At 45.3% G+C, this 13,911-nt stretch overlaps 1 protein-coding gene across 1 annotated transcript in view; it reads left to right on the forward strand.

Moving 5' to 3' along the window:
- The window catches only part of FAF1 (Fas associated factor 1), a 212,434-nt gene that overhangs the window by 183,473 nt on the left and 15,050 nt on the right, over positions 1-13,911 (forward strand). Inside the window, exon 18 of the mRNA XM_060773485.2 lies at positions 12,846-13,061. Within this exon, the coding sequence (XP_060629468.1) occupies positions 12,846-13,061 (216 nt within the window). The remainder of the gene's footprint in view (positions 1-12,845; positions 13,062-13,911) is intronic.

A 13,911-nucleotide genomic window follows, 5' to 3' on the forward strand; every position in this document is an offset into this window, starting at 1 on the left:
CTGTAGTAATTAATGAATCACAGAGCTCTGTGTTTCTGTAGCTTGTGTACATACAAAATGTAACTTTTACTTATAATTATGGAAACACTATGGACATTTTCCATAGGGTTCATGCTATACTTCATTCTGGTTCTGTGGGAAACAAATAGGTAATTACTAATAATAGTCCAAGAAATTGGTGTTTTCTTTCCTAGCAAGATAGAACCCAGATATCTATATTTCTTTGAATGGATTGGTGTCACCTTTATGACTTTTAGAGCAGAGAATCCCCTTGGAATCTGGATTGTTTTGCCCCCACCATGTCTGGTCCCTCTCCTCAATATATATCTTTGTATTCTTGATCAAAAATGCTTTGAGTACAGCAGTCTGAATAAGCTCATTATTTTCTCCGGTGATCTCCATTTAACCAGTCTTTCATCTACAATGGCTTTTTGGAAACTGTTTTCTTACACAAAGCTGCAGAACAAGTCCTCAAATCAACCTATAACCGGGCTTCCTTCTTTTAATGCAAATTGCTATAATGGATAGAAAATGAAATTATTTGTATAGCAATACAAAAGCACTGTTAACAATGCTCCCCATGTTCAAGTATATGGGCTACCTCTGGCTCATTGTTGTACAAGAGTGTTTGCTTACATGATGGACTTTCAGTTCAACCCATGTATCTGAGATCCAGTCATTCATCTATTCACAAACTGAATCTCCCTCTTTTTTCAAACAACAAAACATTGGTTCAAGAATTATTAACTTTACTCTTCCCATCATTGTTCTTTCAGTTAGTCTATTGGTGTGGAATATCAATTGTAAATAGCCATTTTGTGCTGAAACATTAGAGACTGGTTACTTAAGAGAGGGTGGTTTTCTTTGCACAATGAAAAAAGCTCTAATGAGCTACTGTTGTTTGTTTTACTCTGATATAATTGCTTAGGTTCAGTAAATAATGTTGCTTCCATTGTACAGCAATGAGAAATGTCAAAACACAAAAAAGAAAGCAGGTGCTTCAGTAGAGAAAATGGAAAATGACACTAAAATGTGCCTGTTTCTTTAAAAAAAATGAAATAAACCCACAAGACAGGTAAAGTATAAAAATAATTTTGAATATATGAGCATATCTAACCTTTACTTTCAGAATTTCTTTCTAACAATACAAGGATATACAAGGAGCTCACTGAAAGATGTTTTACCTTGACTCTCAAAATCTGCAGATATTATATACATATTTGATGTTGGGTGACACAGTCGAGAGAACTACATGGATTGTCCTTGATATATGATTGGGATTTTGCATCTGCTCTGGTATTTTGTATCGCTGTGTGGGTCTTTTTACAAACCAAGTAATTTCCACAGCATACTTTCTTTTAACCTTGAGAAGTATCAGTAGCATGAAGGGGCAACAAAATCCAAACCTATGTGGAGCATGAACCCATTTATGTATTGATTATTCTCCCAGAATGGGAACCAAGGCAGTTCTTGTACATGGTGGAGGAGCTCCCTGGACTTTGAAAAAGAGTGCACCACTTAGCTCAGTTTCATGTTTTCTCTTCTATGTTTTTGATCTTTCTTTTCTATATGTAATATCCTTATTCTTTCAACTATTTTAAGCTTTATGTTCACCTTAGTCCTAAAGTGATTTATATGAATGACGACTTAGTCATACTTAGAGCAGTTCTGTTGAAATCAGTAGGACATACCTTAATAATGACTAACATAAATCCCATTGACTTCATGCTTGATCATTCCAGATGATTTAATTAGACAATCCATACATTCTAAAGGCATCAACATGTTTCAGTTTAAATCATTTGATACAAACGTATTGTTTATTTTGCTTCAATGGCATAAATTTGCTATGAAAATATATTCTAAATTTGGATAATCAGGAAACTTGGTTCGAATCATTTTATTGCAAGCTTATTTGTTGGGAATTCGGGTGGTAAGGTCAGGCTTACTTGTATTCTCTTGTTGAGAATTTTGCCTGGGAGAAGGTTACAGCATATTAATAAATTAATTAATTTGTCTACATATTTAATGGCTTTGAATTTTATGCTTTAAAAAGCAATTTGGCACTTGACAATTATTCCTTCAATCAAATTTCCTAAGCCCTTTCTGTCCAACAATTAAATTACTTATCACCACTATGCAGTAAACTATAGGTTTAATAATGTGTTATAAGAGGAGGATTTGTTTTAATTAGTTGTTTTCTGAGTGATTATTAAGAAATGAACAAAGATGGATGTGTTATTGAGATAGCTAGAACAGTTGAGCGGAAAAAACTTTTTAGAAACAGAAAGATAGCCTTGATACTTTGAAATCTGTCCTCAAAGGAAAAGAATTTCGGACATACTTAAAGATTAGGAACAAAAAGAAGATCATCTTCCCTGCCCTTAGTTCCTCACAACATACTTAGACAGGACTGAGAAAGATTACTTACTTACTTAGGCTATCCCTCGTTGGACGAGTAATGGACTTCCATCATGGGTTTCCTTGTGGGTCCGTAGGTGGCTGTGGAGCCCTATTCTTGCTCTGCATCTTCTTCCGCAGTGAGGGCATTGGTTTCCAGGTGGAAGGCGGTCCCGGTCGGGGTTAGCTTGACGCGCCTTCCTCCTGGCACGTTTCTCTCTTTCACCCTCCACTCGTGCCTCCTCGAATTCTGCAGCACTGCTGGTCACAGCTGACCTCCAGCTGGAGCGCTCAAGGACCAGGGCCTCCCAGTTCTCAGTGTCTATGCCAGAGTTTTTAAGGTTGGCTTTGAGCCCATCTTTAAATCTCTTTTCCTGCCCACCAACATTCCGTTTTCCGTTCTTGAGTTCGGAGTAGAGCAACTGCTTTGGGAGACGGTGGTCAGGCATCCGGACAACGTGGCCTGTCCAGCGGAGTTGATGTTGGAGGACCATCGCTTCAATGCTGGTGGTCTTTGCTTCTTCCAGCACGCTGACGTTTGTCCGCTTGTCTTCCCAGGAGATTTGCAGGATTTGCGGCCTTTGCTGACTGCTTTGCGGCCTTTGCGGCCTTGCTTTTCGACCTTGGCGGCCTTCCTGGCGGCTCGCCAGGCTGTTGCGCCGCTACTGTTGGTTCTCCGCGGCTGCGGGGAGGAGGACTGTCCGGAGCCGAGAGGGAACGTTGCTGCTCCAGTTGACTGGCCCCTTGGGTTTCTGGGCCTCCGTTGTCCTGGCTGCCTCCGCTCTGGCTTTCGGTCAGCTCACAATTTGTTCCCTCCCTATTCCTTGATCAGCCTTCCAACGCACCATCTTGAGGGCTGGCTGTTGGCCAGCTTTCCAACGCGCTGGCCTCATCGCCCTCCAACGCGCTACCGCCATCTTGAGGCTTGGTCTGCTTGTCCAGGACTTGGTCAGCCCTCTTAACATCTAAGTATATGACCTTTAGCAGGCCTGGAAGTGTTTTACCCTGCAGGACAATTAGAAAACAGAACCAACACTAGCCGCTGGCTACGACTATCTTTCCACCACCTTATTGAAAACTGCCGCCATCGCATGTGATCTCTAACATCTCACTTGCCAACCATCAATTTCCGGAGTATTGTGTTGACCATCTTCTGGCCCCAGCATTTTGGCATTTGGGCATCTCGTTGCTTCCAATTTCAGATAGAATCTTAGATAGACTGTGTTGACCATCGTTTTTAATTCCGTCTGTTTGACTTTTGATTGTGTGGACCATCCTTGTTTATTGCTAATTGCTAATTAATTCAACTCCATGACCAGTTGGTTACCTTGTGCACTTTACTAATTGTTGATCTTGCACTTTATGCCACTAGCACTTTAAACGACTTTTCGGTGCATTTAGCCAACTACAGCACTTTAATCTTGATTGTATAGCTAGTACCGATGCAGGCCTCCATGACGCATTTTAATTAACACCTTGGGTTATTAAGCCATCGCATTTATATTGTTGTTCTATTATATTGTGTTAAAACACCATCAGTAATTTAACAGCGTAATCCCTGCTCTAACTGTGTGTAACTTCTACCACCCATGTTTCCATCTGCTCCTTGGCAGCTGTTGACTTGGTTGCTAATTTTATATGTGGGTAAGGATAAATGGAATAGTGCGAGGGATCTTGAATATAGCTTAACGGGACTGAAGTACACCTGGAAGGATAAGCTATGGCAAAATGCAATTATAACATCGTATGTAAACCATAACGATCCCTGGTTTATTAGTATAAGCACCAAATGCGTCATGGAGGAGGGAGAGGCTTCCGTTAACCGAGGAGCCCCCATAGAAGTCGTGGTGGGGAAGGGGAGATACGGGAAAAGGAGACCTTTAATTCGGCCTAGGGAACGTGGAACAACTTTAGTAATCCCAAATCGGTCTCCTGATACGGTAAGCAGGTGTAACCAGGATGGCGGTCCCTCGGGATTGAAAGTGGTGCTGTTGAACGCCAGATCTGTCAACGGCAAAACAACTGTCATCCAGGATTTAATCTTGGATGAGCGGGCAGATCTGGCGTGCATCACGGAAACCTGGCTGGACGAAGCTGGAGATGTAAATCTGACCCAGCTTTGTCCACCCGGGTTCTCTGTGCAGCATCAACCGAGATCCGGAGGGTGGGGAGGCGGGGTTGCAGTAGTCTATAGAGATTCTATTTCTCTGACCAGGACCCCCATCCCGCAGTCAACAAATTTTGAATGCGTCCACCTGAGGGTGGGTGACCGGGACAGATTAGGGATTCTGTTAGTGTACCGTCCACCTCGCTGCACTACAGTCTCCCTACCTGAGCTAGCGGGGGTAGTCTCGGACCTGGCATTGGAGTCCCAGCGGCTGCTTGTGCTGGGGGACTTCAATGTCCATGCTGAGGCTGCCCTAACGGGAGCGGCTCAGGACTTCATGTCTACCATGGCGACCATGGGTCTGTCCCAACAAGTATCTGGCCCCACCCACAGTGCTGGACATACATTGGACTTGGTTTTCTGTCAGGGATGGGAGGAAGGTGGCGGTGTTGAGGAGTTATCCATCTCTCCGTTGCCATGGACCGACCACTTCCTGGTCAGCTTTAGACTTACTGCGCCCCTTAACCTCCGCAGAGGTGGAGGACCTATTAAATTGGTCCGCCCCAGGAGGCTTATGGATCCGGAAGGATTCCTGATGGCTCTTGGGGATTTTCCCGCCACCGCGGTTGGTGATCCTGTTGATGCCCTGGTCGCTCTCTGGAATGGGGAGATGACCAGGGCAATAGACACGATCGCTCCAGAACGTCCCCTCTCAAGTAGCCGATCTAAACCGGCCCCTTGGTTTACTGAGGAGCTGGCGGTGTTGAAGCGAAAGAAGAGGGAACTAGAGAGCGTGTGGCGTTCGGATCCGAGCGAGTCAAACCGAACACGGTTTGTGGCCTTTTTAAGGTCATATGCCGCGGCAATAAGAGCCGCTAAGAAAACTTTCTTCACGGCCACTATTGCGTCTGCAAAGAACCGTCCGGCTGAACTGTTCCGAGTTGTCAGAGGCCTTTTAAAACCCACCATTCAGGATGGGTGCCCTGATGACTCGGCTGCTCGCTGTGAAGCTTTTGCTCGGTTCTTTGCAGACAAAGTCGCTTTGATCCGCTCTGGACTGGACGCCGCATTAACGGCAGTCTCTGAGGATGTAACACGAGCATCTGCTTGTCCGATTTTGATGGATTCATTTCAATTGGTTCAAACCGAGGATGTGGACAAGGTGCTTGGAGGGATGAGAGCCACCACATGCATCCTAGACCCCTGCCCATCCTGGCTTCTAAAGGAGGCCAGAGGGGGATTGGCCGAGTGGGTTAAGGTGGTGGTTAATGCCTCCCTTCGGGAAGGCATTTTTCCAGCCAGCTTAAAGCAAGCTGTGATAAAACCGCTGTTGAAGAAGCCATCACTGGACCCCACTCAATTGGTAAACTATCGGCCTGTTTCCAATCTTCCCTTTTTGGGCAAAGTCATGGAACGTGTGGTGGCCTCACAACTCCAGGCATTCTTGGTAGACACGGATTATCTAGATCCGGCACAGTCTGGCTTTAGGCCGGGACATGGTACCGAGACAGCCTTGGTCGCCTTAGTGGATGATCTCCGTCGGGAGCTCGACAGGGGGAGTGTGTCCCTGTTGGTGCTACTCGACCTCTCAGCGGCCTTCGATACCGTCGACCACGGTATCCTTCTGGGACGCCTCGCGGGAATGGGTCTCGGAGGTACTGTTTTGCAGTGGCTCCGGTCATTCCTCAAGGGTCGGTCTCAGAAGGTGTCACTGGGGGACTCCTGCTCTACCCCACAACCTTTGTCTTGTGGGGTTCCTCAGGGTTCAATACTGTCCCCCATGTTGTTTAACATCTACATGAAGCCGCTGGGTGAGATCATCCGGAGTTTCGGAGTGCGGTGTCATCTGTACGCAGATGATGTCCAACTCTGTCACTCCTTCCCACCTGCTACTAAGGAGGCTGTCGAAGTCCTGAACCGGTGCTTGGCCGCTGTGACGGTCTGGATGGGGGCGAACAAATTGAAATTGAATCCAGACAAGACAGAGGTGCTCCTGGTCAGTCGCAAGGCCGAACAGGGTATAGGGTTACAGCCTGTGTTAGACGGGGTCGCACTCCCCCTGAAGACACAGGTTCGCAGTTTGGGTGTGATCCTGGACTCATCGCTGAGCCTGGAGCCCCAGGTTTCGGCGGTGACCAGGGGAGCATTCGCACAGTTAAGACTCGTGCGCCAACTGCGACCGTACCTTGGGAAGTCTGACTTGGCCACGGTAGTCCACGCTCTGGTTACATCCCGTCTTGATTACTGCAACGCTCTCTACGTGGGGTTGCCTTTGAAGACGGCCCGGAAGCTCCAACTAGTCCAACGGGCGGCAGCCATGGTATTAACAGGGGCTGGACGCAGGGAGCACACAACTCCTCTGCTGTACCAGCTTCACTGGCTACCGATTAGCTACCGAGCCCAATTCAAAGTGCTGGTTTTGACCTTTAAAGCCCTAAACGGTTCTGGCCCTACATACCTATCCGAACGTATCTCGGCCTATCAGCCCACCAGGACCCTTAGATCTTCAGGAGAAGCCCTTCTCTCTATCCCACCTGCTTCACAGGTGCGGCTCGTGGGAACGAGAGATAGGGCCTTTTCTGTGGTGGCCCCCCGGCTTTGGAATGCCCTCCCTACTGAATTAAGATCAGCCACCTCGCTAATGGCATTTAGGAAAAAACTAAAAACCTGGATGTTTGAGCAAGTCTTCAATTGACCTTCGATGTGATGTTTTATCTGACCATGGATTAGCAATCAAGATAACGAATTGGATGATGATTTTAACTATGAGATGTCCCGATCTGTATTGGTGGCCCAATACTGTGTATGTTTTTTGTATGTATTTTTATTTTAATTTTATATGCTTAAATGAATTGTATATTTTAACATGTTGTAAACCGCAATGAGTCGCCGCACAGGCTGAGATATTAGCGGTATACAAGCATACCAAATAAATAAATAAATAAATAAATAAATTTTCCGGAGGCAGCGCTGATGGAATCGTTCCAGGAGCTGCATGTGACGTCTGTAGACAGTCCACGTCTCACAGGCATATAGCAGGGTTGGGAGGACAATAGCTTTATAGACAAGCACCTTAGTATCCCTACGGATGTCCCGGTCCTCAAACACTCTCTGCTTCATTCTGGAAAACGTTGCACTTGCAGAGCTCAGGCGGTGTTGTATTTCGGCGTCGATGTTGACTTTGGTGGAGAGGTGGCTGCCAAGGTAGCAGAAATGGTCCACATTTTCTAATGTTACACCATTAAGCTGTATCTCTGGCATTGGAGAGGGATTGGTTGGTGACTGCTGGAACAGCACTTTGGTTTTCTCGATGTTCAGTGACAGGCCAAGCTTTGTGTATGCTTCTGCAAAGGTGTTTAGAGTGGCTTGTAGATCTTCTTCTGAATGCGCACAGACGACATTGTCATCAGCATACTGGAGTTCTATAACTGATGTTGTTGTGACCTTGGTTTTGGCTTTCAGTCTGCTGAGGTTAAACAGCTTGCCATCTGTCCGATAGATGATTTCCACTCCGGTGGGAAGCTTCCCATCAACAAGGTGAAGTATCATAGCGATGAAGATGGAGAATAGAGTTGGGGCAATAACACATCCCTGTTTGACACCCGATTCCACCTTAAATGGGTCACTTTGGGAGCCATTGCTGTCCAAGACTGTTGCCATCATGTCATCGTGGAGGAGCCGCAGGATGTTCACGAATTTGCTTGGGCACCCGATTTTTTGGAGGATGGTCCAGAGAGCGCTGCGATTCACTGTGTCGAATGCCTTTGCAAGGTCAATGAATGCCATGTACAGAGGTTGATTTTGTTCTCTGCATTTTTCTTGGAGCTGTCGTGCAGTGAAGATCATGTCCACAGTTCCTCTGGAGGGGCGGAAGCTGTTCTGGGATTCTGGGAGGGTGTCTTCTGAGAGGGGCAGAAGGCGGTTTGCAAGGATTCTTGCGAGGATTTTTCCAGCAGAGGTTAGAAGGGAGATACCTCGATAGTTTCCGCAGTCTGTTCTTTCCCCTTTTTTGAAGAGGGTGATGATGGTGGCATCCTTGAAGTCTGCTGGGATTTTCTCGGTCACCCACACTTTTTCTATGAGCTGGTGGAGTTGGTGTGTTAGCGCAGGTCATCCCTCTTTAAAGATTTCAGCAGGGATCCCATCCGGTCCGCTGGCTTTGTTGTTCTTTTGTTGGCTGATGGCATTGCTGACTTCTTCCAAACTAGGCAGTGCTGCAAGCTCATCCCTGGTTTGTTGTTGCGGGATTTGTGAGAGGACCTCTTCGGCCACACTGGAGCTGCAGTTTAGGAGGCTTTGGTAGTGTTCTTTCCAACGTAGTGCAATTGACTTTTGGTCCTTCAGGAGTTTGGTTCCGTCTGATGAGCGTAGAGGCTGTATGCCATGGTTTCTTGGTCCATAGATGACCTTTGTGGCTTTGAAAAATCCTTGAGCATTATGGGTATCTGCCAGGTGTTGGATTTCTTCAGCCTTCTTTGTCCACCAGATGTTCTTGAGTTCTCTTGTCCTTCTTTGGACCTCAGCTTTTGCACTGGCGTAGATCTTTTTCTTAGCAGCACAGTTGATGTCTCTCTGCCATGTTTGGAAGGCTTTCCTTTTCTTGTCGATTAGCTGTTGGATCTCGATGTCATTTTCGTCAAACCAGTCTTGATGTTTCTTGGCTTGGTATCCAATAGTTTCTTCGCAGGCTTGGATGATGGAGGTCTTCAGTTTGTTCCAATGTTCCTCAACATTTTCGGGGTGTACTGTGGGTAGATGGTCCTTGAGTGCTGTTTGGAGATGGGCTCGCCTGGAGGGCTCCTGAAGGGCTTGGGTGTTCATTTTGCCCCTCGTCTTTCTTCCTTGGAGTCTGCGCTTGGGGGCGATCTTGATAGCCATCGTGGATCGGATTAGCCTGTGGTCGGTCCAGCAGTCGTCAGCACCTGTCATGGCTCTTGTGAGGAGCACGTCACAGCGGTCTCTGGCACGTGTGATTACATAGTCTAAGAGGTGCCAGTGCTTTGACCGGGGGTGCTTCCATGATGTCTTGAACTTGTTTTTCTGGCGGAAGAGCGTGTTGGTGATGACAAGGTTGTGCTCTGCACATTTGGTGAGAAGCAGGATGCCATTCGAGTTGCTGTTTCCAACCCCGTCTTTTCCTATGGTGCCTGGCCACAGGTCGAAGTCTCGCCCGACTCTTGCATTGAAGTCCCCCAGGAGAATGATTTTGTCCTCCTTAGGTATCCCCGATAGGACGGTGTCCAGCTGACAGTAGAATTTCTCCTTGATGTCTTCATCAGCATCTAGTGTTGGTGCATAGGCACTTATGATGGTTGCCCGTTGGTTTTTGGCAAGATCAATTCGGAGGGTGGAGAGTCGTTCATTGATGCCCGTGGGTGCTTCGGATAGATGTTTCATCAGATCATTTCTTATAGCGAAGCCAACTCCGTGCATTCTTTGGTCTTCTTCGGGCAGTCCCTTCCAGAAGAAGGTGTAGCCTCCTTTTTCTTCCTTCAGCTGTCCCTCTCCTGCTCTCCGGGTCTCCTGAGGGCTGCTATGTCGATGTTAAAGCGTCCCAGCTCCCTCGCGATGATGGCAGTTCTGCGTTCGGGGCGTTCACTGTCACTGTTGTCCATCAGTGTCCATACGTTCCACGTACCGAAGTTCATTTTTCTTTTTTGGCCGCAGGATGGTGACCCCACTGGACGCGGCAGTCCAGTCAGGGATAAGAGAGGCAGACTATGTTTAGGGCACCTTTTCTAGCCCCCTCCCCGTGTGGGGTGAGCAGAGTGGGTCCTAAAAAGGGCTGCTCACTCGCGGATACAGCTGCCGAACTACTCAACTGCCTCGGACCTTGAGGTAGAACGACTGAGTCTGTACCCACCGCCCATGTGCCAGTCTGTGACTAGGGGCTTCCAGATTTCACAGTCCTGCCCCCGTCGCCACTCGCTGATCGCCATGGGACTTTGGTTGGTTTGTTTGTCTTTTTTTTCCTTTGGAAGACGCCTGTGCGTGGGTTTTTTTAATGTGTGGAGGTCAGTGCACAACTGATCAACACACAGTCTTCACAGATGAGGTTCCACTGGTGATGTAGTTTAACACAATGACCATGGCTTCTCAGTCTGTTGCAGCCTTCTTCCGCCTTCGCAGCCGTTGTAACATGTGCCATGTTATCCTCCGCCTGCTCCGCCGTTGAGGTCTTTGAGTCTTCGGACTGTGCTTGGTCTGGGACCTCCCCCGCGGCCACTCCTGGGAGTGCAGGACTCCAGTTGTTGTGCCCACAGGTTCATCGGAACACGCAAGCCCCCTCACCACGACAAGGTGACAGTCCATTGAGGGGGTGAGAAAGATATCAGTATTACATCATCACAATCTTTGATTTAAATTTTATTTTCCCTCATGGTAGTTTAGGGTAGCTAACCATGTGCATAAAATTTAAAATAGTTAAAATAAAAATACTAGTGTCTAAAATTTAATCTAAAATTACAATAGATATGAAAAATTGACTGCAAATTTCTGTTGAAATGCACAAATAAATAGCAGCAGAAGACAAGTAAAATCTTCTGTCTATTCTCTGAAAGGGGAGCCCCCGGTGACGTAGCAGGTTAAACCACTGAGCTGCTGAACTTGCTGACTGAAAGGTTAGCAGTTTGAATCCAGGGAGTGGGGTGAGCTCCTGCTCTTAGTCCCAGCTTCTGCCAACCTAGCAGTTCGAAAACATGCAAATGTGAGTAGATCAATAGGTACCACTCTGGCAGGAAGGTAATGACACTCCATACAGTCATGCTGGCCACATGACCTAGGAGGCATCTACGGACAATGCTGGCTCTTCGACTTAGTAATGGAGATGAGCACCACCCCCAGAGTCGGACACGACTAGACTTAATGTCAAGGGGAAACCTTTACCTTTATTCTCTGAAAGCTTGTAGAATTAGTTACGTCTAAAGTAGTTCCTCAAAGGCAGGAGTTTGGGAGAGCAGCCAGATCCTTACCAGAAGCCCTAAACAGATTGAACCACAAGAATTTCTCCCATACCTTGTAACCTTGTGTGTCATGTTGCTGTGGATTTCTACAAGTGAAGTCTCTCTAGTTGATTGGAAATGCCAGCTAGGTCAGCTGTCTTTCATTAAATTGAGATGCCAACTGTAGATGGAGTAAGAAAGTACAGTCATGAAGCAAAGAGCAAGCAGTTCCTGATGAAGCAAAGATCTCCTTTGGGCTGGAAATCTTTTTCTTCCAAGCCATAGGAAAAAGCTGGCTAGTCTGGATGTGCAAAGTCACTTTGCCTAGGAATTTTTCACTGATCCTGGGGTAAGGGCTCATTGACACCACACAATTACAGTGCTATGTTCTACTTAATATGCAGTGGTAACATCCTGTAGAACCCTGGGATTTGTAGTTTGGCAGGACATTTGAATGGAGAATTTTAAACACTACTCTCTAAATTCCAAATCCTAGGATTCTATAAGACTGAACCATGGCAGTTATAGTGGAATCATACAACTATAATTGCATAGGGCAGATGGATCTCAGTAAAAGTCTTCAGACATCATGATCCCATCTTCTGGTGTGGAAGGGATATACAGTTTGGGGGGGGGGGGAGTATTTAGTCAGATACCAATTGTACAAGTTCTCCCACTTAAAAAGATGAGAGAGGTCTGTAATTGACATCATAGGTAGACCTCAACTATGAGAGACAACATGAGAAAACACATCCAGAAAAGTGGGAGAACTTGTACAATTGGTATCTGACTAAAAACTCCCCCCCCCCCACTGTGTGTACAGTGCAGAGAGGTAGTCTAGTAGCATCATTGTCCAAAAAAAGCGGTCAAAAGTTGCCTTACCTCTTCTTTTGAACTTATGGAAGGAAAGGGCTTAATATAGATTAGATGTTTGAAAGGTGCTACAACAGACACATCAGGTAACTTTTGACAGCAGTTGCCAGTCCTTTCTCTGGGAAATAGAAATTCATAGAAATTCATAGAAGATGGTAAACCATAAGAAGGTTCATTAGGAAAGATCATAAGATGGCCATTGCTCTCATCACCATGGGGACACTAAGTTAACATTATATTCTTGACATGAAAACACAAAAAGTGACACCCTCAATGACAATATTACAGAAGGAAAGGAGAATAAAGCTTCTCATTTATTTATTTATTTATTTATTTGGAACTTTTATATCCTGATCTTCTCAACCTCCGTAGCGGGACTCAGACCGGCTCACAGCAAGGATTCAATGCTAATAGCACAATCTAAAAACATCATATAATAACAACAAATTAAAATACATATAGATTAAAATTACAAATAAGCCAAAGTTAAAACTCATGTTTCATTTTGTCTTTTTCCCCCTCAGGCTATTAGACTATCTCTAGAACAGTCTTTGCCTCCAGAGCCAAAGGAGGAAAACACTGAATCAGTTAGCAAATTGCGTATCCGAACACCCAGCGGAGAATTCTTTGAGCGACGTTTCCTGGCCAACAGCAAACTGCAGGTTGTCTTTGATTTTGTAGCTTCCAAAGGGTATCCTTGGGAAGAATTCAAGCTACTAGGGACTTTCCCCAGAAGAGATGTAAGTACACAAAGTTCCTTTGTTTTTTTCTGATTGTTTATTGTCATTGTTCACCCAGATTGTGAGTTTTTGTAGAATTTCAAAGTGCAAAGTAATTGTGTGTTTTTCTCAAAGTTTCTCATCACTGTATTTACTGATTTCTTCAAGGTCCTTTGGCCCAATCTCCTTCTCAGTTCTATCTAGTTCTATAATACAAGATAGAACCACAATATGTCTAATGAAAGACTCATTTGTGGCTTTTTTGATTGCTTTCACTAAAGAGGTTCTTTAAGGAAGTAGATTTTAACTAAATGCAATTTCTACCAATTAGTTTTGAGTTCCAGGAGGACAGTCCATAAGAGTGAAATCCATTGTGTGTTTTTTCTGCCACTAGGGAGTGAGACAGAGCTACCTAACTCCAAACTGAATGTCTTAAGTCTTCTTACTAAATTACATATCCCAGGACTCCTTTGTTAGTGGTATCAAACTGCTGTGTGCTGTGTAGCATCTATAATAATATTTTGTGTAAGGGTTAGATTTTCTATACAAATTCCAGATTTTGCAGTTATTTATGTTTCCTGGGGAACATTATGATTAATTTGGAATGTTAATTCTGATTTTGTACTATGTTTACCTACCTCGTACATTTAACAGCTACTGATTTAAATTGGGTGCTAATATATTATGGTATAAAAAAATTAGAATACATTTTTTTCTGGCTGAAAAACTTTAAAACAAGGGCCTCATAATTGCTTTTGTGGCACAATCACCAGGATCTCTTGAAACTTGCAGTGGGAAACAGATGTTCCTTCACATGTTCACCATACATGGGGAGATATGGTACAAACTGCAGTCCAGCAATATTGGAGCT

This window comes from Anolis sagrei, chromosome 4 (assembly GCF_037176765.1).
Source record: "Anolis sagrei isolate rAnoSag1 chromosome 4, rAnoSag1.mat, whole genome shotgun sequence".
In the NCBI taxonomy this organism is placed as follows: Eukaryota; Metazoa; Chordata; class Lepidosauria; order Squamata; family Dactyloidae; genus Anolis; species Anolis sagrei.